A 22835-nucleotide genomic window follows, 5' to 3' on the forward strand; every position below is an offset into this window, starting at 1 on the left:
GTAGCTTCAAAAAACCAAAGGATGATTAAACCTTCTTAATATCACTTGTCATTTATTTTCTCAATTTTAAGAGTCTCTTAGGAACGACGCTTCTGTAGTTCAGCACTTCCTTCAGTTTCATCTCATTTTCCTCAGCTAAATTCTAATGGAAATAAATGCCATACCTTCTGTTTTTAAAATTACACTAAACATTAAAAATTATTAAATTGTTGTTAAAATTATTTTCCATGAATGTGTACACAGGAGTGTGTCTAGAACGATTCCACCAAATATTAGTACTGCTTGTCTCTTGTGATGAGATTTGGCTAATATAAACCGTCTATTCTTAGTTTTTATGTAGTTATTGATGTTTATGTTCTGAGCATGGAGCATTCTATAAAAACAACAAGAAAATGCCCAGTCCTAGGAGTGGCCTCAGGAGAGAACACATCTCAGCCAGGCCTGGGAGCTTTGCAGAGATTATATCCAGTCATCACGACCCTCCTGACCTGGATGCCTTCAGGGACCCCTACTTTACAGTTGGTTCAAGTGAGTCTCCTGTGGCGGGGTCGGGGGCTGGTCCAGGGACACGCAGGCAGGAGCAGACCACAAGGTGAGCCCAGGTGCGTGAACTCTGGTCCTGCCGCCTAGAGAACGCAGCATGCTGGACCGTGCCCGAGGCCCTTCCAACCGACCCCAGCCCTTTGCGGCTCACCGGGCCACACGTGGGCGGCACGGGGATCCAGGCTCTCGCGAGGCTGTTCCAGGCGGGCTGGAAGGGGGCGGGGGGGGGGAGGGAGGGGGGAGGGGAGGAGGGGGAGGGGAGGGGAGGGGAGGGGAGGGGAGGGGAGGGGCGGGCCCTGTGTGCTTGGTGTTCTAGTGGCTGTGAGTCAGCTTGTCCTCACTCTCAGACACCACTCTCAAGCCCAGCACCTGCTCCGCTCCGGGCTCTGATTACCCCAGCTCACTCAGTAATGCTAACCTGATTTCAGGCGTTCTGCAGGGGCCTAATCACATTTGGGCAGGTGGAGATGGGCAGGGCCTGTGTGGGCGCCCCATCTCTGAGAGCCCGGGGCGGTCCTGCTACTCCCGCTGTCCCCTCCCCTCCTTTTCCTCTGCCGTCCTCACCATGGGCCCGATCTGCTCTAATACAAGCCCTGCAGGCTCCGCCCTCCCCCTCGGGCCTGACCTTAGCAAGTCAGGAAGGCAAACCATCGAGATGAGAAAGGGAACTTTATTACAAGCCACAGCGAGTTTGTGGAGGGGCAGTGATTCTGATTTCCCTGTTCAAATCTGCGCAACGTACCCCTGATCTGAGCAGCGGGTCTTGACTTTGAAGGGGCTGCAGCCTCTTTGCGAAATCATGAAGGAGGTGGTCAGGGCTTGTGGGCTCCGAGTGGCTGGTTTGCTTAGGAAAGCCTCACTTGCCTTTCAGACCTCCGGAAACTGGCTAGACCTCCAGGGTCAGCAAGCTCCCTGAGACATCGAGGCATCAGGGTCCGCAACTCAGGGTTGGGCACAGAGTTACGCATGTGCAGAATGATAACCAGCACGCGTTCGTTTCAATGGGAATAAGCGAGCCACGTGTCAAAGCTCAAGCTACCCTCCTGCCCGATCCAGGCGGACTTCTCTCTGCAGCTTCGCAGGCCCTTGACTGCCCCTTTAAGATAACAGACAGCTGCATCACCTCCTGTATCCCATGATCTTTCACATCTCTGTGCCCTACAGTACTGTTTTCTCTCACAAGACAGGCACATGCCCGCACGTCCTCCAGGACACTGGGCTTATGTGTTACCTCTTAGCAAAGGCTTCACTGACACCCCCTACGAAACTCATTGTACCCGCTACCCCTTGTCCACATGCATAGAGTCCTCATCAGATAAGATCAGGGATACATCTGTCTCCCTCCAGGAACATTGCAGGAGGAAAGGGACCACGCCTCTCCACAGATGCCCAGGGCTGGTACAGGAAGTGCTCTAGGGAAACAGGCACGTTATGCAGGTCAGACTGTGAGTTCTGATGAGTCGTGAAACCCTCTGCTCTGAATCACAGGACTTCGAACACAGCTCACATTTACCTTGGCGCAAACGACTGTTCCCTTAATGTCTCCACTTTAGCAAATAAGATCCTTGAGGCCCACCCCCGCTTAATCTCAGCACCCACAGGCCCAGTACGTGGAGGGTGTTCATTTGTCAAACAAGTGAATGACTTAGTGAATTAACATGAATTGTTGCCTGTTCCATCACCAGAAGCTTTGAAATGCGATCAGTGGAAGTATCTGGCACCTGCTACTCTTAAGGCCATGAACTTGTCACCTTTTGCATGAGAGAGCCCACCATGGAGATCGTAAAATGTAGTCGATGGAAGTGTAGATGCCTCTTAAAGGACACACACAGAATGTTCCAACAGAGGTCTTGGCCACCCTGAAGAGCTCACAAATGATGCTTATTTCAAACTCCTCGTAAACACAAAGGCACAGAGTAGCAGCCAAAGTGAAACACGGCACTACCTCTGAAGTCCCACCACAAGATTATGAGAGTGTGGACAAGAATGTCACCTGCCACATCAGTAAACAAAGGATGTTGTGGCCATCACGCCATCAGCACTGCAGCCTCCCCCAGCTGTGCACCCTGAAGGAATTCAGGACGGAGAAAAGCCTAGACAGTGAAGGTGCATATCAAAGGAATGATTGCACTGAGCCCAGACTCTTGCATCTTCCCATACATAGAGAAGCGCTAAATTCAAAACCAGATGTTTAAAGTACAGTCGATACAATCTCTTCTAGAAAAATAGAAGAGGAAGGAACCACTTCTCCAGTCTTTTTATGAAGCCAGTGTTACCCTGACATCAAAACCAGAACAAGACTATAAAAAAGGAAAGCTACAAACCAATATTACTCATAACCAGAGAAGCAAAAATCCTAAAAATATTAGTAACTGGAATCCAGCAATATATAAAAGGAATTACACGCTATGAACAAGTGAGATTTAGTCCAAGAATGCAAGGCTGGTTTAATATTTGACATTCAACGTAACCCGCCTTGCTAACAGACTAAAGAAGAAAACCACGTGACCATATCAATCAGTGTAGAAAAATCATCTGACAAAATTCAACACGAATTTATGATAAAAATTCTCAGAACTCTAAGAATAGAGAAAAACTTTCTTAACCTGGCAATGAACACCTACCAAAACCTAAAGATAACATCTTACTTAATGGTGAAAAACTAAATACATTTCACTTAACATTGGGAACAAGGTAAGAATGCTCAGTCTCATCCCTGCTATACAAATAGTACTGGAAGTTCTATCCAGTGCAAAAAGGCAAGAAGAAGAAACAAAAGGCATACAGGTCATAAAGGAAGAAGTAAAACTGTACCTATTTGCATATAGCATGATTATCTAGATAGAAAACCCCCAAGAAATCCATTAAAAAAAAACCCTCTTAGTTTAGCAGGGTTACAGGATACAAGATCAACATACAAAAATTAATTCTATTTCTATAAGCTTCAATAAACACATGGACATCAAAATTAAACATTCAATACCATTTATAGTTGTTCAAAAATAATTCTGTAGGTATAAATCTAGCAAAACATGTACAGTCTTATATGATGAAAGAAATTAAAGGAGATTTAAATAAACGAAGAGATATATCATGTTCATGGCTTGAAAGACAACATAGTGAAGATTTTAATTACCATATAGGGCAAAGGGAAAGTCTCAAGAGAAATTTTAAAAATATTTTTAACTCAATGAAAATGAAAATACGACTTATCAAAATTTGTGGAATGCAGTGAAAATAATGCTTAGAGGGAAATTTATAGCATGAAATGCATACATATACTAGAGAAGAAAGGAAATTTTAAATCCATAATGTAAGCTTCCACCTCAGGAAACTAGAAAATAGAGAGCAAATTAAGTCCAAAGGAACTAAAAGAAAAGAAATAATAAGAATTAGAGTAGACATCAGTGAAATTAGGAACAGGAAATCAATAGAGAGAATCAACGAAACCAAATGCCGGTACTTTGAAAAGATTGATAAAATTGATAAACATCTAACTAGGTTAACTAAGAAAAAAGAGAGGACACAAATTACTAATATTAGAAATAAAAGAAGGACCATCACTACTGATCCCATGGATGGTAAAAGGGTAGTACAAGAGTATTATGAGTAACTTTATGCCCACAAATTTGAAAACCTGAATGAAATGGATCAATTCATTGAAAGATGTAATCTACAAAAACTCACATAAAGAAAAATAGATCCTCTCAATAGGCCTATACCGTGGCTTGAACATTTCTGTTCCCCCCCTCACCTCCACAAAACCCTTGAAACCAGAGTTGTTTGTATTAGGAGGCTGGGCCTTTGGCAGGTGCTTAGGTCATGAGGGTGGGGCCCTTGAGAACAGGATTGGTGCTCCTGTAAAAGACACCACACAGAGCTCCCTTGCCCCTTCTTCCATGTAAGGACATGGCAAGAAGTCAGCTGTCTGCACCCAGGAGAGGGTCCTCACCAGAGCCCACCCTGGCACCCTGATCTCAAACTTCCTTCCTCCAGAACTGTGGGAAATAAATTTCTGTTGTTCATAAGGCACCTAGTCTGTGGTATTTTATTAGAGCAGCCTGAACAGACTAAGATGGCCTATATCTATTAAAGAAATAAAGTCAGTAAATTGAAAGCCTTCCATAACAGAAAGCAGCAGGCCCAGTTTTGTTCACTGGTAAAATCTACCAAATATTTAAGAAAGGAATTAAACTAGAGATAGAAAACAAACTAGGGCTTCCCTGGTGGAGCGGTGGTTAAGAATCCACTTGCCAATGCAGGGGACCTGGGTTCGAGCCCTGGTCCGGGAAGATCCCACATGCTGCGGAGCAACTAAGCCCGTGCGCCACAGCTACTGAGCCTGCGCTCTAGAGCCTGCGAGCCACAACTACTGAGCCCGCGTGCCACAACTACTGAAGCCCGCACGCCTAGAGCCCATGCTCCGCAACAAGAGAAGCCGCCGCAATGAGAAGCCCGCGGCACTGCAACAAAGAGTAGCCCCCACTAGCGGCAAGTAGAGAAAGCTCGCATGCAGCAACGAAGATCCAATGCAGCCCAAAATAAATTAATTAATTAATTAAAAAGAAAAAGAAAAAAGAAAACAAGCTAGTGGTTACCAGTGGGGAGAGGGAAGGGGGAGGGGCAGGATAGGGGTAGGGTATTAAGAGATAAAAACTACTATGTATAAAATAGATAAGCAACAAGGATGTATTGTACACAGGGAATTATACGCATTATATGGTAATAAATTTTAATGGAATTAACCCGTAAAAATGCTGAATCACTATGTTGTACAACTGAAACTAATATAATACTGTAACTCAGCTATATTTCAGTTTAAAAGAAAAGAAATTAAACAAAGTCTCTACAATCTCTTCCAGAAAATTGAAGAAAAGGGAATGTTCCCTAACTCATTCTGTAAGGCCAGACTTACTCTAGTTCCAAAGTCAGATAAAGACATTACAAGAAAGAACTGTAGACAAATATCTCATGGATATAGATGTGAAAATTCTCAACAAAATATTAGCAAATTGAATTCAATAATATATAAAAAATAATAACCAGGTGGGATTTATTCTAGGTATGCATGGCCGATTCAGCATTGAAAATCAATTAATATGACCTATCATATCAAAAGGCTAAACAAGAAAAAAATCACACAATCATATCAATAGATACAGAAAAAGTATTTAACAAAATCCAGCATCCATTTATAATAAAAAATTCTTAGCGAATTTAGGATTAGAGTGGAATTTCCTCAACTTGATAAAGAATATCTATTAAAAACCTGAGAGCACACTTAACAGTGAGAACCTACAGGATTTCCTGATAAGATCAGAAACGAGGCGAGGATATTTGCTTTCACCACTCCTATTCAACACGATGCTGGGAATTCTACCTATTACAGTAAGACAAGAACAGGGACTAAAAGATATACAGATTGGGAGGGAAAAATGAAACTACCTTGGTTTGAAGATGACATGGTTGTCTATATAGATATCCTACCCCCTCACCCCCCAAAAAAACCAAAATCAAAATCAAACCCCAAATCTCCTGAAACTAATAAGCAATTATAAGAAGATACAGAATAAAGGATAATATACAAAAGTCAATTGCTTTCTTATATTCCAGCAATGAAAAATTTGCATTTGAAATTAGAAACACAATACCATGTACATTAACACCAAACTAGAGAGACAGAGAGAGAGAGAGAAATGCTTAGGTAAAAATCTAACAAAATATGTATGAGATCTATATGAGGAAAACTATAAAATTCTGAGGAAAGAAGTAAAAAAAAAAAATCTAAATAAATGGACAAATATTCTATGTACATGGATAGGAAGATTCAGTATTGTCAAGATTTCGGTACTTCCTAACTTGATCTATAAACTTCCATTCAAAATTCCAGCCAATCATGTTATGGCTATTGACAAACCAAGTCTAAAGTATATAAGGAGAAGCAAAAGACCCAGAGTATCCAACACAATATATATGTATATATTTTGCCACGTGGCTTGCGGGATCTTAGTTCCCCAACCAGGGATTGAACCGGGCCCTGGGCCCTGGCAGTGAAATTGCCGAGTTCTAACCACTGGACCACCAGGGAATTCCCTACCCAACGCAGCACTGAGGGAGAAGAACAAAGTCAGAGGACTGACACTACCCGACTTCAAGTCTTACTATAAAGCTACTGCAATTCAAGGCAGTGTAAAATTGGGGAAAGAACAGACCAACAGATCAATGGAACAGAATAGAGAGCCCAGAAATAGACACACACAAATATGGTCACCTGATCTTTGACAAAGGAGCAAAGGCAATTTAATGGGGAGAGGATAGTCTTTTCAACAAATGGTACTAGAACAACTGGACATCCACATGCAAAAACAAAAAATGGATTTGGACACAGACATTACACCTTTTACAGAAACCAGAGCAAAATGGATCAGAGACCTAAATGTAAAACTATAAAACTCCTAGAAGATAACACTGGAGAAGAGCTAGAACATCTTGGGTTTTGTGATGAGTGTTTAGGTACCAATGACATATTCCATGAAAATAAAATTGATGAGATGGACTTCATTAAAAATAAAAACTTATTCTTTGTGATAGATACTTCAGAGAATGAAAGGACAGGTCACTGACTTGGAAAAAACATTTGCAAATCATACCTTTTGATAAATCACTGGTGTCCAAAATATACAAAGAAATCTTAAAACTCAACAATCTGAATCTTGTTGATGTCTCCACAATTATTTGTTTATGCTCCTGATTCCTCTGGGAATTCCTCGAATCAGGATCAAATTGTGTATAAAATCATACCCTCTGTGCCTCTCCCAGCCTACATGTTAGATATTCAATAAAGGGCGCTAAATTTGAATCGCTCAAAACAATTTTTTGGATAAAAAAGCTTGTCTCAAAGATTAACTCTTAAAAAGTAGTGGAAGTTATTACTACATGGCCCCTTGAGTCTGTTGAATGTAGATTGCTCTACAACTAGGAAATACCCAGATACTGACAGGTGTGGCTCAGAGCATGGAATCCTGGGTACACAGGAGAATCTGGAAATTGCTGTGAAGCATCTCCAACGCCTGGTCCCATCCCCAGAGAGGCTGGAGCGAGGTCTGGGCATCAGCATTCTTTACAGCTCCCCAGATGACCCCAAAGTGCAGCCAGATGACCTCACGGGGCTAGTGCCACAATCACAGCCTTTCAGCTGCCATCACACCTGACGTCCCAGTCCAGACACCGGCTGATGCCATGATCACACCAGGCATGACAGCTCCCAGCCTCCAGTTGTAACAGCAACTGTTTCTTCCCCACTGGAAAAAGCCCATCCGTGCACAAGAAAACTAGCTGCTATTTGGCTAGTTAGATATTTTAATTATATCCTATTTATTTGTATTTTAATTAGTCACTGCTTGCTTGCAATACACCTCTCGCAAATGACGCCTCTTAGCATCTACTGAGGACACCAATCTAGGTGGGAAGTGTGTTTTATTTTTAATTCGGCTCACTCGGATGTCCGTCATGCATCTACCATGTCAAGGGGCCACCCTACGGCGTCATTTTTAACAGGAAGCGGAAGCAAGGCTTCTCGGCTTTGCAGCATCCTCCAGGCTGGGTTCTCTGGTGTTACTCGTTTCTGAGATTCACACAAATGGAAGGAAAAATAAATGGAGTTTTGCTCCAGCCACCCTCAAGGAGAGGCGGGCTGACCTGAGTACCACCTGGCATGTGACCACCGCGGCAGCCTGGAAAGTGGCCCTGTCACCGCGGGCCCTGCCACCGCGGGCCCACCCCTGCCGGGCGCAGACACCCCCGTGGAGCCACACAAACTTACGAAGAATGGAATCAGGCCCTCGGCCTTGTCTCTCTCCAGGGCCTCCTGCAGGGCGGAAGCTCGCATGGCGAACTTGCCATCGGAAGGGATCGCTTTTAATTTCACTCCACCAATCAAGCCGGCTCTTTCCACCGAGGAGTGTGCCTGCAAGAGAGCGCAGGGGTAGAGTCTGCGGCAGCTCACAGCCCTCCTGCCCCCCACCTTCCGGCCTGGAGCTGTTTCAGGTCCGCTTCCCAGTTTAATGATTCAGACACTTAGAGCGAGAAGTGCTCGGCAGTACCGGGGGTGTTTTCATCCATTGGTTTGAATTCTAGTGAAGCAGTGAGTGCCCATTTGAAAGCATAGTTGGGATAATGACACGTAATGGTGTGTCCTTAATAAGGGCACTCAATAAGCTCCGGTTCCTACTCTTTCCCTCTGAGGCTCTAAAATCGTCTGTGAAACGTAAGACAATTCTCGGAAGTAGTTCTCCTCATGGTTTGTGTGTCCTCTTTAACCTCAGGTGAGGAGTGAGACGATCAGGTTATTAATTTACAACCAGCACCTTGACCCCGTGCTCCCGGGGGCTAAGGCTCTCCTGAAGTGTAGATTCCATTCTACAGGCGGTGACTGTCTCAGAGGCCACATCCTTGCTTCTGCTCCGTCGCTGCCCATTCTGCTTCCCTAACTCCTACAGGATTCCCCGGAAAGCACCACTGAATAAACAGTGAACCCCTAAAGCCTCGCATAAGGTCCCGCTCCTGGGGAACCTGCCTGAGAGCTGAGGAAGAATTGCGTCCTAGAGCCCATGGCCGTCCAGTGGATGTAAGGAACCCACCTGACTGCCATCACCTAGGACGGTACTAGCCATGCACCATCCTTGGGAGAATCTAGAAGCATCACAAATCACTTCTGTGGGGCGAAATTCCCTCATGGAAACCCTATTGGGAAAGGCTACACCCTAACGTTCATAGCAACTTATCTCAGCCTAGGTTCACTGAACACCTACACGTGCATTTTCTTCAAGTCTCCTCGTGTCTTTCTGGGAAACCAGGGAGATGGAAAAGGAAGTGAATAGTTTTCTTGACGTGCAGGGAGCTCTAGTGCCTAGAGTTAGAATACACACAGAGACAGTACTCCTGATTAAACATCAAAATATAGGTGTTGTGTTGATTTCCGGCTACACGTATTTATTAACTAGAACAAAGTTGTCACAGTTGAAATGCCTGGCTTAAGAAATTCGTTACAAATATTATGTCAGCAGAGCTAAATCAGCTATTCCTTGTGGAACCAAATCCTTCAGTGGTACCACTTTTCAGTGCCCCCTTGACTACACTTTCACTCATGGAGCTACTGCTCAGTGCTCCTTCCTCCTGTTCCTTCTCACACAATTCGGTTTTGCTTTTGTTTTTAACCGTTTTTAAGTGGGCTGGTCACTGGAATTGACCACATGCTAGATGCCCCGATTTGCAGAGTTCTCGAAACCTTACAAAGCACCACTGTATCCTTCATCTTAGTTCAGCCACCAGCTGGCAGAGCTGCATTATGAGGGGACAGGCGCTTTGGGCCCTGTTTGATGGTTAAAAATAATGGCTCAGAGAATTGACGTCATGAGCCTGAGATCACAGAAATTGAAACAGCAGAGCTGGGATGCGAGTCCAGGTCTCTGAGCCCACGTCCCACGTGAGTCTCCACAGCTCTGCTCTGAAGGCAGCCAGATGACCTCAACACGAGCAGGTGCAAGTGGGGTCACGGTGACCTCATGGTACGTTTATTTTCTTTTCAACTTGATCTACTAAGTTCCCACCTGCAGCCCACACCTTGTCTTGAGCATAGGTCTCCCTGGGGAACTGTTCTTGGATTGGAAATGATGCTGCACAGCTTGGTTGGGTTTTGACTTGCTACCACACCAATCATTCTGCCCTGTGAGGCTCCATGGGGCTCCGGGCAACCACACCCACCTGGTCAGATGCGTAGGCCACCAGCTTCTCCATGATGGTGGCCTGTGTCAGCCCCGGGGAGGCAGCCTGCAGGCATCGTGTCACTTTGGTCCGAGCGGCCAGCAGGGCCACAAGGGTAGCTTCACTGGCACTTCCCTAAATCAAAGAAAAGGTCGAAATGAGCTTCTAAGTACAGCCAGGGAATCATCTTAAACTTGGGAGATGCAATTTGGGGTCCCCGTATTTTCTTAAAAGATGCATCTGAAATTGCCAAGTTCACTCTCCTTTCAACGGGAAAAGGCTTCACACCTGTGACTGCCACTGCAGCTCTTATTATCAATTCAACGTTGCTCTGTCTGTTTTTCATACGATAACCTCCCGCATGTTTGAGCACTCGGCGCGTACCAGGCATCACTGGGCCCACTTCACAGGCACTTTCCCGCGGACGCCTCCTGGTCTACCCAGGAGGTGCTGTCCCATTTCCCCGGGAAGAGGAGGAGATGGGGCCCAGGGCACAGCTCTCAGCCCAGCTCTGTGTGCACAGCAACGTGGACAGATAAATCTGTATGTTTCTGTAAATGGGATTCCTCTTCTTTGAGACTCAAAAATTGCCTTGCAGGATTTTCCTCAGTCACTGATGGTACAGGCTGAAGTGTGTCCCCCAAAATTTCATACATTGAAGCCCTAACTCCTAGTACCTCAGGACATGACCATATTTGGAGACAAGATCTATAAAGGGGTCACTAAGTTAGAGGGTCCCTGATCCAGCCTGGCTGATGTCCTTGTAAGAAGAGGAGCCAAGGACGTGCACACACACACACACACACACGCACACACACACACACACACACGCACACACGCACGCAGGAGAGGCCACATGAGGACACAGGGAGGAGATGCCCGCCTGCCAGCCAAGGGCAGAGGCCTCTGGGAAATCAGCCCTGTTGCCACCTCGACCTCAGACGTCCAGCCTCCGACTGTGAGACAATCAATGTCTGTTGTTTAAGCTGCCCCATCTGTGGTTGTTTGTTGCGGTAGCCTTAGCAAGCTAACACAACGAATGTCGACAACTTATTTTGGCGAAGTAGTCAAGAAGGATGCAAAATTCACTCTTCTGAGGGTGGGAGGAGGTGAAAGAGAATATGGATTCAGCACCCATCGTGTTAGCCCAGCTAATTTGCAAAATAGTCCCATTTCTAAATTTTATCATCTTAGGGTGGGAAACTATGCTCAGAGAGGGTAACTTGCCCCAAATCAGCAGCTAGGGAGTGGGATGGTTAGGAGTGAGCCCACATCTGCCCGGCAGGAACCTCCCCACATTTATAATCAACTTTCCTGTTCCCCCTGCTCTTGATCATGGAATCTTAGTAAATCCTGGAAGAAACCAGGAGCTGAACAGTATTACCATTAGAAAGAAAAAATTTTAAAGGTAGAGTTTTGTTGACTATGAGGTTTATAAGATTTTAGGGGAGGGGGGCGGAGACAAGATGGCGGTGTGGGAAGACGCAGAGTTCACGTCTCCCCACAACTAGGGTGGCTGCTGGATGCTGGTGGGGGATCCCGACGCCCACGGAGATGGGCAGAACCCCCAAGGGAACCAGTAGCACGTGGGGGGACTGAGGGGGGGAGGAGAAGTGGAGGCTGGACAGGACCAGTGCCCCTGAGGGGTGGCTGAGAGGGGGTAGGGGTTCCCATGCCTGGAGGGACCCTTGGGGGGGCTCAGATCAGGGGGGAGTGCACCCAACTTTTTCCCTGCCTAATCGGCCGGGGAAGTCTGCCTGGCTCTCGGACCAGGTTCTACGCCCTCAGAGGTCCCCTCCGGGCTGGGTTGGTCCTGGGGACGTAGGAGGGAGGCCAGAGAGAACAGGAGAGGCAGGCGGGAGGGGCCCACCAGTAGAGGAGCGGAGGGCGTTTGCCCCGCCCACTCGGACTCAGGGAGCCTGCTGAGCTCCCAGGCTGCTGCCCTGCCCTCCAAAGCCCGCTCCATGCCATGTGGGTCCTGGGGGCATAGGAGGGAGGCCAGGAAGATCAGGAGAGGCAGGTGGGAGGGGCCCTCCAGGACCGGAGGAGCAGGAGAGGAGTGGAGGGTGATTGCCATGTCCACTCGAACCCAGGAAGCCTGCTGGGCTCCCAGGTGGGGTCCCCCGCCCTCTGAGAACAGAGGCTGGAGGAACGTCTGAGCCCCTTCTGTTCTGTTGAGCCTAAGCCCCCACCCCCCCGGCCTTTTCCAGCCCTGTGGGTCCTAAGCATAGGCCCCGCCCACTGCCCAAACTTCGCCCTTGCTTTGGCCCCGCCCTCCACAGCCAAGGCCTTTTCCACCTTTTATTCTCCTCTTTTTTACTATTGTGGTTCTGTTTTAGCTTCAGTTGTTTCATCTATATTTTTATTTTTAATTTTTTCTAACATACCTGTTAGTTTCCTAGTCTAATTTTATTTTTTACTTTGTTATCATTCTCCTCTCTCTCTCTTTTTTTTTTTTTGGCCACCCTTACACAGCTTGTGGGATCTTGGTTCACAAGCCAGGGGTCGGGCTGAAGCTCCTGCGGTGGGAGCTCCGAGTCCAAACCACTGGACTAAAAGGGAACGTCAGACCCCAAGGAATATTCATCAGAGTGAGGTCTCCAGGAGGTCCTCATCTCAGCACCAAGACACAGCTCCACCCAACAGCCTGCAAAATTCAGTGTTGGAAGCCTCAGGCCAAACAACCAGTAAGACAGGAATACAACCCCACTCATAAAAAAAAAAAGGAAAAAAAAATGAGACAGCAAAAAAATATGTCACAGATGAAGGAGCAAGGTAAAAACCTCCAAGACCAAAAAAATGAAGAGGAAATAGGCAATCCACCTGAAAAAGAATTCAGAGTAATGACAGTAAAGATGACCATGGGCTTCCCTGGTGGCGCAGTGGTTGAGAGTCCGATGCAGGGGACACGGGTTCGTGTCCCGGTCCGGGAGGATCCCACATGCCGCGGAGCGGCTGGGCCCGTGAGCCGTGGCCGCTGGGCCTGCGTGTCTGGAGCCTGTGCTCCGCAGTGGGAGAGGCCACAACGGTGAGAGGCCCACGTACCGCAAATAAATAAATTAATAATAAAAAAAAAAGTAAAGAAAATGTGATTATATATATATGTATAAATATATATTTTTCAGCCTTAACAGAAAAAGGGGAAACCTTGTCATGGATAAACCTAGAGGGCATTACGCTAAGTGAAATAAGCTAGACAGAGCAAAACAAATACCACATGGTATCACATATATGTGGAATTAAAAAATATTAAAAAAAATATTAACAGGGATAGTTATAGCTGAAAGGGTCATTACACACTTCTAAAGGAAGTTTCACTAAATGGAGTCAGCATTAAGGAGATGTGTTGACAAGAAGAATTGAAAATAAAACTCAAAACAAACAAACAAAAAACTGCCCAGTGAAAAAATCGTCAGCCAGGCATCCATAAGTGTCATGGCTCGGGGACCGGGACAGGAGAACGAGCCGGTCTCCAGGCCTCTGTGGGAAGCAGATCTGGGCCGAGGAGATCTGGGCCGAGTAATGATACCTTTGCTTTCCTGCCTCAGACAAAGGTTGCCATGGCAAAGCCGCTAGGAGGCAGAAAGAAACACGGTGAGCGCGGCCGCTCGGCTGTGAATGCTGGGAGCAGAAATGTCCTTTCATCTTCTGGGTTTTCAAGTGTCACCCCATACACGGCGGGAAATGGGCTTTTCTTCCAAGAGAGCTTTCAAACCCAATTAAGCGACCATTTTCATGGTCCCGTTTGTCCAGATCAAAGGATGATTTGCCGTTTGATGCAGACGCCCGTCACGGTGCCGACGCCCAGCAGCTGTGATTACGCCTCTGAGGGGCTCCCCCCGCATCCCCGCATCCGGGCCCCCCGTCTGTCAGCAGGCTCAGGCGCTCCAGGACCTCGCAAATTACAGACAATCAGCCTTGTCAGTGGCAAGGGCGGGATTCCTGCCTCATACTGGGTGGGTGGGCTCCAAGGGGGACTCAATTGAATCCTGGGCTGAGTGATGTCAGAATTATTCCTATAACCAAATGCCGGGGCTTCTGCTATTTCTGGAGAACGGGATTGTCTTTCAAAGAAGAGATCATTTAAAGATGGGGCCCATGGCAGCACGCCCACCTCTGCACACTCACCCAAGCAAAGGGTCAGGGACAGGCTGGTGGAACACTCGTGGGTCCAGCTCACATGTGCACCAGCCTTGCCTCTAAATAGCTCCTGCCCTTGGGTCCCATGCGTGACGTTCCTGGGCCTCGGTTTCCTCATCTATGAAAAAGGTTGTTGATAATCCAATCAAGCCTGATAAATATTTGGAGGTTGAAAAATGAGCACATTGAACACAAGAAATAAAACTAAAACACAGCCTAGCTCAGAGTGGGTGTGCGATACAAAGTAGCTATTATTATAATACACGCACCTTGATTGACAGGGTAGTTGTTAAGATTTTTGAGAAGTATCAAACTAGAGGAATCAGCTTGGGCTGCTGAAAAGAATTGAATGTGAAATTATTTTAGTTATAATCTCTAGTGACCCAGAAAAACTTTTTTGTTTGATTTTGATTTTTGGTGGAGCATGTGTGGTGAATATGGACTCAACCAGGGGAGCCCCAGCAGAAAGCTGAGGATCTTCTTAGGAGATTGTTAACCTTCATCCTAAAGAGTGTCCTTTGAAATATGATTTACAAGAGTGAAAGATGTGACACAATGTATATACTGTATCTCCTATTTGTATAAATTGTGACATATCATAGAAAATCATGCAGTAATAATATTCTCAGAGACTATTTAAACAATGGGAAATGCTCACAAGAAAATAGTAAGTAAAACACCACACAGAAAATCTGTATGATGTGTTGCATTATCCCAGTTTTGTTTATATTATGTACACATATATGTACACACACACACACAAACACATCGGTATTAAAATGACACTGGAAGGAAGCTGCCCCTAAATGTTTCCGCGTTTCCGCGTCTCTTCCATTTTTCTAATGGATGTCTAGTTTTCATAGGTAGAAAGGGGATGATACTCTTAAGTGGAATAACGGAACCAAAATTGACATCGAAGGCAATCAATTGGCAGTGTGGAAAATGGAGACGATGATGTAGAAAAAACCATGCAAAAGTCCCCAAAAAATACATAAGAGAAAATGACAACAAAAAAAAATAGAAAGTTAGAAATTATGGAAGAGGTACCCAATCCGTGGAAAATGGACGCTCCTGAAAAACAGAGTGAAGTGGCCCAGAGGCGATGACTAAAATGTCCCCAGGTGAGGGAAGAGCTGAGTCCCGGATTAATAGGGCTTCCCGGATGCTGGGGGTTGGGGTCAAGATGAACAGCACAGATGGAACAAAGTAGATCTTGGCAAAATGTGTGGAATTACAAAGAAAAAGTAAGTTTACTGCAAGGTCCAGGTTGTCATGAACTATCAGATGACCCCCAGGCCCGGAACTGAGTCGAATAGAATTCAACACCAAGGCCCCCATCACAGCCCCTCTCTTGCTCTTACTATGGCCACTTTCTGTTCTGCCCACAGCCGGGCTCTGCTCTCCATTGGCAGTGGAGCCCCAGAGCATCAGGACCCATGTGCTGAGGACTGGAACCCCTCCCCACTGCAAGGTGAGATGCAGCTGACTGACGGGGAGCGGGTGTGGGGGGGTGGAAGGGGGCCACGTACAGCAGTCCCCTCCCTAAAGCTGGAAGCAGCTGAGAACTCAAATCTTTGTGTGTGGTTTTTCCAAGGTTGCCCAGGCTGCGTCACCTCTGACCAGCAGAAAACTGTCCAGGGTGGCTGAAATGTTTGCAGCTGTGAGAAAAATCATCGTAGCCGCTACGTCTAAGTCCCGTTCACAGCATCGTAGGGAAACTTTCTTACTCATGGCTGATGCTTCATTCTCATCAGCCCCACTCAGAATCGCTGATGTAGGAGGGAAAGTGCTGTAACCAAAGAGGTGAGGTAGGAGGGGACAGAGACGGGGCGGGGGGGGGGGGGTGCTGATTCATATGAGGTGACACAGCAGTTATCCTCTTATCAGTCCTACTGATAAACGGATCGGTGACGCCCTCAAGCATAATCATTACGCAAGAGCATCTGTGACTGATCTTCCCAGCACACTCTGGAGCCATGATGTGATTTATCTCCACGCTGGCAGAAACCACCGGGCCCCGGTCGATCTGACAGAGGGAGAATTCTTCTCTGGCTTCAGCGAGGACCATGCAGCAGGCCCACTGGCCCTGTTTTTCCTAGAGAATCTGCCAATATCATCATAAACATCTTCGAAACCATCCTAATCCTGGGAGCATTCCACAATCCCTACATGCCAGAATGACACACAGCCAACTTCATCATCAAACCCTCCTCCTGACCGTCGCTTTTATGAATCCGAGCATGCTAGCCAGGACTCCAACTGAACCAACCTATATCATATCCCTTATGAGAAGCCTGTCTACCACTAACACCTGCCCTGTGCTGACGTGTCTCACTACCCATCGTCACCTCAGGCATCCCACCATAAACATAAGAAATCTGACAAAAGATTTACTTTGAGAGAGTAAATAGGCCGTGGGTCACAGAGAACTCAGCCATGGGTCACAGCACAAGGCTTATTTATCAAATGTGACAGGATGCGAGCCCCAGCCTCCAGTCAGCATCTCTGCATCAGAATCACCCGACGTGCAGGTTAGAATGCTAATTCCTGGGCCCGCCTAAGACTTGTTGAATCTGAATCTGTGAGGGTAGAGGAAGACTCCCTCCCTGGCCCTGAGCCGTACTGCCTGTGTTTGGGAGAATAAGGCCTCCCAAAGATGTCATGCTTTCAGCCTGGAAGCTGTGACTCTCTACCTGACAAGGAATAGGGACCTTGCCAATGTGATTAATTTGAGAACCTTGACAGGAGGGGAGGGGGGATTATTTTAGATTATCTGCATGGACCTGATCTAATCTCATGCATCCTGAAACATGAAGAACCTTTCTCATCTGTGGTCAGAGGGAGAGGTGGCCATGAAAGAAGGGTCAGAGAGATGCAACACAGCCACCTTGAAGACGGAGGAGGTGCCATGGTCCAGGAATGCGGGAAACTTCTAGAAACTAGAAAAGGCAAGGACAGAACCTCCAAGCTGTCAACCCTGATTGTAGCCCAGTAAGATCCACCTCAGACTCCCGACCTACAGAACTGTAAGATAATAGGTTTGTCAGAAAATAAACGCATGGGAGTTTAAAAACCCTGGTCGGTTGAGCAGCCTCGGGCCTGGAGGCTGGGGCTCGCATCCTGTCACATCTGGCCACCCCGGCAGGTGACCTCACACTGAGGCATCCGGGCCTCAGTTCTCATCGTTGAGTGGACAGAATCACAACTGCCATGACAGATTCTTAGAGAGAAGACGGTGTCTGAAAAAGGAAATTCCAAAGTAAAGGTTGCTTTCCCTGGGAGGGCGGTGGGTTTAGGAACATCCCTCTTCCCTACTAGAAAAGAAGAAAGCCAAGAACTCCAAGTTTTCTTAGTGGCATTTGTGCCGCAGGTGTTCCACTGTGACGGTCATTGTGCGTGTCCTGTCCCCTGATGGGCCCTCTGGCACGTAGTTGCGCTCAAAGGCACATGTCAGGTGAAGAGTGAATTCAATCAGCTCATAGAAAAGGCAGCATCTTTAGGTGAACGGTGGGTTCCCATAGGTGCAGCCGTTTCTAGTAGCCTCTGCCACTGAGGATGGCCCTGAGTGGCGGTCACACGGGTGTAGGCTCAAACCCTGGCTCTAGAACTTACCAGCTGGGAACCAATGGGCAAGTTCCCTGACTGCTCTGAGCCTCAGTTTCCTCACCTGTAAAATGGGAATCTTAAGATGGCCCCTAATCATAGCGTTGTGAGAACTGAGTCCAGGCCTGGGAAGTGCTCCAGCACATTGGCGGGCAATGGGGAACCACGCAAATCTCCACTGTTGTTTTTTGTTTGTTTGTTTGTTTGTTTTTTTGCGGTACGCAGGCCTCTCACTGTTGTGGCCTCTCCCGTGGCAGAGCACAGGCTCCAGATGCGCAGGCTCAGCGGCCGTGGCTCACGGACCCAGCCGCTCCGCGGCATGTGGGATCCTCCCGGACCGGGGCACGAACCCGTGTCCCCTGCATCGGCAGGCGGGCTCTCAACCACTGCGCCACCAGGGAAGCCCTCCACTGTTGTTTTTATTGCTATGCACCAGCCAAGCGATAGCCACTACTCTGCCCACCCTAAAGAGGGGCCTGGCTCGGGGATCCAAATCCAGATCCAGAGCTTTCCTAAGGCTCAGCCCTGCTTATCCTCCAGGAGAAACATGAGGACACAGGAAGCTCAAGGGCCTCTTGCCCAGCTGCTGCTGTCCGCCTTCCGGGAGCCCGCGCACCCCAGAGGTGGGACCCCCGCCCTCTGTGCCTTACCTGGATCACTCCGCCCCCGCCCTCTGTGCCTTACCTGGATCACTCCGCCCCCTTCTCCAGCTTCTCCAGCCAGGAACACCGCAGGCAGCCGCAGCATCTTCCCCAGCCAGTCCATCATCACTGTTTCCAGCTCTGTGCACGCTGGGCTGGCAGCCTGCGGCGGGAGGTGGGGGTGAGCCGTAGGCTGGCCGCCCTCAGCTTCCCGCCAGCTTGGGGTCCAGCGGAGTGACAAACAGGGAGGCTTCTTTACTCCCCTCCCTTTGATGGGTCGATTTAGCAAAAAGCTCTCAACATTTTCAAAAGGCCTTTCCCTGGGTGGGAACCCCTTTGAAGGTGGGCTCTCCCATCACAGGTTTCCCGGAGAAGCAGCGGCAGAGGCTGGACTCTGCCCCCCAGCAACCCCAAGGCATCACCGAGGACCACTGCGGGGGAACTTGGTGCTGAGAGCGGCACACGTGACCTTCTGCTCCGCCCCCCGACCCCGGCACCTGGAGAAGCATGGAAGGAGCCACCATCCCCGGGGGCCCAGGTCGGCCTCTGGAAGTCCAAGGTCACTGCCTGCAGAGGTTTGCATGTCTCTACATGCCTCACCCGTAGGCACGGGTCCCTGCTGACGTCACCTCTGACGCTGACGTCACCCCACGCTTTGCCAACAGAAACCTCTAAGGGCTGGGGCCATAGCAAGGGCCCAGGTCTTGCTGAAAATCTTCCACTGAATCCCACCCAGACTAAACTCTCCCAATCCAAGATGCTGTTCAAATGCCCCCAAGAGGTGTCAAACATGCTCTTTGACGGTGACTCGAGGAGGATGCCTGGGCAGGAAGGCAGTGACCATCGCGATGACCCGCTCCCCAGCCGCACTGGGCCCGCACAGGGAGCTCATTCAGCCACCTGTTTACAGAAGGAGCCAGAAAGGCTCCCTGGTGGACCCTGGTCTGCAGTCACAGTGGGAGGAGTGAGATGGGCTGAGCAGAGGAGGTGCAGCCCCGGGACCTCCCGCAGGCCCCTGATCCTGCCTTCCACGCTCGGGGTGGGGGTGGGGGGCGGCTTGGCCCCAGACTCCGCCGGAGAGTGGACGGACCTCCCGTCCACGTGGGTCTCACTGTGGTGGTCCGAGTGCTCTCCAGCTCCCCATGCACTGCTGGCCAGCCCCACGCGGAGGGTCCCACTCCATCCTGGCCGAGCCCGGCTCCAGGCACGGGGACCTTCCTCGCTGTGTAGAACCCGGGGCTCGGCCAGCACACCTTAGAGACAGCAAGAAAGCCCTCCAAGGCCCCAGACCATCAGACTGTCCTCGGGAAGGACAGACATAGTTGGAAAGATGCTATCCTCACCTTGGATGGCTCTGGAGTGGCAGAGCTGAGTGGAATCTGCTGCGGTGTCTGATGTAAGGAATGTCCTTTAGGGGAGGGTGTGCTCAGCCCAGACAGTGGAAGGTCCCCGAGGCCACACAGGGCGGCCGCGGAGAACTGCAGCAGGACCCGGGGGTGACCCTCCGACCCTGCTCCTTGGGGCGCCGAGGCCCACCCCCCCAGCAACTGCGGACCCCAGGCTAAAGAGGAGCAGTGGGGGGTGGAAGTGGGGAGCTGGGGGCAAGGGGAAGGTGGCAGGGGCAGCGGGCAACTCTGCTCGTGCGTTCAGGAACCCACATCTCCTGCAGGCCTCAGGCAGGAGTCATGAGTCCACTCGGCTCCAAGGCACAAGCAAGTAGGCAGGCACTCTGGACCCAAAAGGCCAAGAGCAGACGCTGGCCTGGGGAGAAGTCCCAGCGTGTGGGCAGCCCTGGGGTCCTGGGTGCAGTCAGCAAGCAGCCCTCCTTCCGAGCGCTCTGCATTTGGGAAGGCAGGACTCTTTCCCGTTACGCTGGGCTGGGCTCTCTCTCGGGACAGCAGGCGTGGCCGAGAACAGAGGGGATGGGACGAGGGCAGAAGTGTTTCTCAGACTGCAGATTGTACAGAGATCCCTGTTCTGCTTGGGAGACATGCTGGGGCTGCAGAAGCTCCAGGGCCGTGGCTGCGGGTTGAATGCAAGCCAAGTACCTCTAAACACACCGCTGTGCAGAACCGGCTTTTGCATGTGGACATGACTCCCCCTCTCTTTCCCCAAATGCCCTCATGAGGCCCCCCTCCTCCAGGGCTGAGTCCACCTCCCTCCTGCGGGGGCACCGCCACCTGCTCACCCACTGAGTCCTGGTTGCGCGTCCCCGTGCAGGACCCCCAGGGAGCCCCTGCCGACACTCACCCAGGAGAAGCCGATGCAGCCGATAGCCCCACACAGCATGTCCGCGAGCATGGCCGGGTACGAGCTGGCCGTGGGGAAGTAGGCGAAGAAGTACGGGCTGTGCCAGTGGGTCACCTGTACGGGACATGGCGGTCACTTGGGGCCAGGGAGGCCGGCCCCGGGGGCAGGGGACCCAGGGCGCTGGGTTTGCCATGGCCAACCAAGTCTCTCAGAACAAGCCTGCTTTAAATCCTGGCCAGGAGCACGTGCCAGTGAGGGGTCTGCCCCTGAGGCCCCATCTCTTCCTGTTACGAGATTGTTCCTGAAGGTACTCCAAAAACTAGTCTATATCAAAAAAAAAAAAAAAAAAAAAAAAGAGGTCTGATTTTTGAGGTTTCTTTAGCCGCCTTACTGCTGCCCCCTCACTCTCCCGTACAATCCCTTCCTTGCTAATGGAGCAAAGCTTCCGGGTTCCACAGTCTCCCTGCGCCCCCGTCATGGTCTGTAGTGTGTGTCCCCAAATTCCTGTGTTGAAGCCCTAACCCTGTGCGATGTGCCCGGGGCTGGGGCCTTTGGGAGGTGATGGGTAGGATGAGATGGTGAGGGTGGGCCCCCCTAACTTCACCCCCGCAGGGAGGAGAGGCCAGGATGAGAACCTCCCAGGAGGGGAATCTGCAGGCACCTTGACCTCGGACGCCCAGCCTCAGCCCCGTGAGAAGTGGATGCGCTACAGCCCGGGGCCTGACATTTAACCACACTCCTGGGAGGGATTTGATGCTGCGCGGCTTCTCGTGTCCGCACAGACAACCTCCCGGCCGGCGAGAACCAGAATCCTGTGCTCAGCTCAAAGCACAAAGGTCACGGGAACTCCAGGGAGGACGAGAGAGGGGAGCTGGGCTTGAGGGACTTATCAGAGAGCTGAGGCCGGAGGCCCAGTACCCCGTGGGCAGGGGCTCTGCACCCTGAGCCCCAGGTCCTGAGATCCCAGGCCCCGGGGTCCTGACCGCAGATGAGAGGGTAGGGCTGTGGGTCTGGCCCTCCTGCCACAGCAGTGAACATGCTTTTAGGCGAGTCCTGGGCAGGGAACACCTCATCGTGCGAGCATGAAGCCGCAGTGCAGTTTCCTTTGAACTGGAGCTGTCTGCTCCCTTCCAAGTGACTCTTGTGGGGACAACTGTCCTGGGTCCTCCCCACTCCTGTCTGCGGCCCCTGGCACACCCCACACCGAGGCACACTGGCCTCAAAGAGGATGCAGCACCACGCAGCCCATGTTCTCACGTAAAATAAAGGAAACATTTCTTCCACACGTGTGATCTCCCCTCTACTGAACACAAAATAGTAAGCGTGTGCTTTATTTGGAGCAATTAACTTGAAACCAGCCCCCAGGGGTTCACTTCCTCAACAGTCATGTGACGACTCTCTCACCTAGCAGGGTCTCGGGGTAGGGGTCTAACCTTGTAGGAGAGCAGGACCCCATGGGGCCTTCCCGGGACAGACCCCTCCCCCACGTCCTCGGCTGTGGCTCCTCTCTGAAGTACCCAGATAACAGTATCTGATGCTCATATTTCCTGAGTTATTTTACCAATGCTAAAACCCTCACCAAATGGAGAAAATTAACTCCCTGATGACCATGACCACATAGCCCCCAGACCTACTGGCGCCTGGGAATTCCCATTACCTCACCATCAACCGATCAGAGAACTGTGCACTAGCTGATGACTTAACCGGGGACTCCCCTCCCTCACCTGGCCTTAAACATGCTCTGCTGAAACCCATCAGGGAGCTCGGGGTTTTTGAGCATTAGCTGTCCAGGACTCCTTGCTTGGCACCTGCAGTAAACACCGCACTTTCCTTCGCCACAACCTGGTGTCGGTAGATCGGCTTTACTGCATGTGGGTGAGCGGACCCAAGTCGGTT

General features: G+C 49.5%; 1 protein-coding gene across 1 annotated transcript in view; it reads right to left on the reverse strand.

The window, feature by feature from the left end:
* Positions 1 to 22835, reverse strand: part of DDC (dopa decarboxylase) — a 67190-nt gene that overhangs the window by 31290 nt on the left and 13065 nt on the right. The window contains exons 3-6 of the mRNA XM_065884337.1: positions 20940 to 21053; positions 18733 to 18852; positions 10306 to 10440; positions 8366 to 8509 (exon numbers count right to left, since the gene is read on the reverse strand). Coding sequence (XP_065740409.1) covers positions 8366 to 8509; positions 10306 to 10440; positions 18733 to 18852; positions 20940 to 21053 — 513 coding nt within the window. The remainder of the gene's footprint in view (positions 1 to 8365; positions 8510 to 10305; positions 10441 to 18732; positions 18853 to 20939; positions 21054 to 22835) is intronic.

This window comes from Phocoena phocoena, chromosome 9, assembly GCF_963924675.1.
Source record: "Phocoena phocoena chromosome 9, mPhoPho1.1, whole genome shotgun sequence".
In the NCBI taxonomy this organism is placed as follows: domain Eukaryota; kingdom Metazoa; phylum Chordata; class Mammalia; order Artiodactyla; family Phocoenidae; genus Phocoena; species Phocoena phocoena.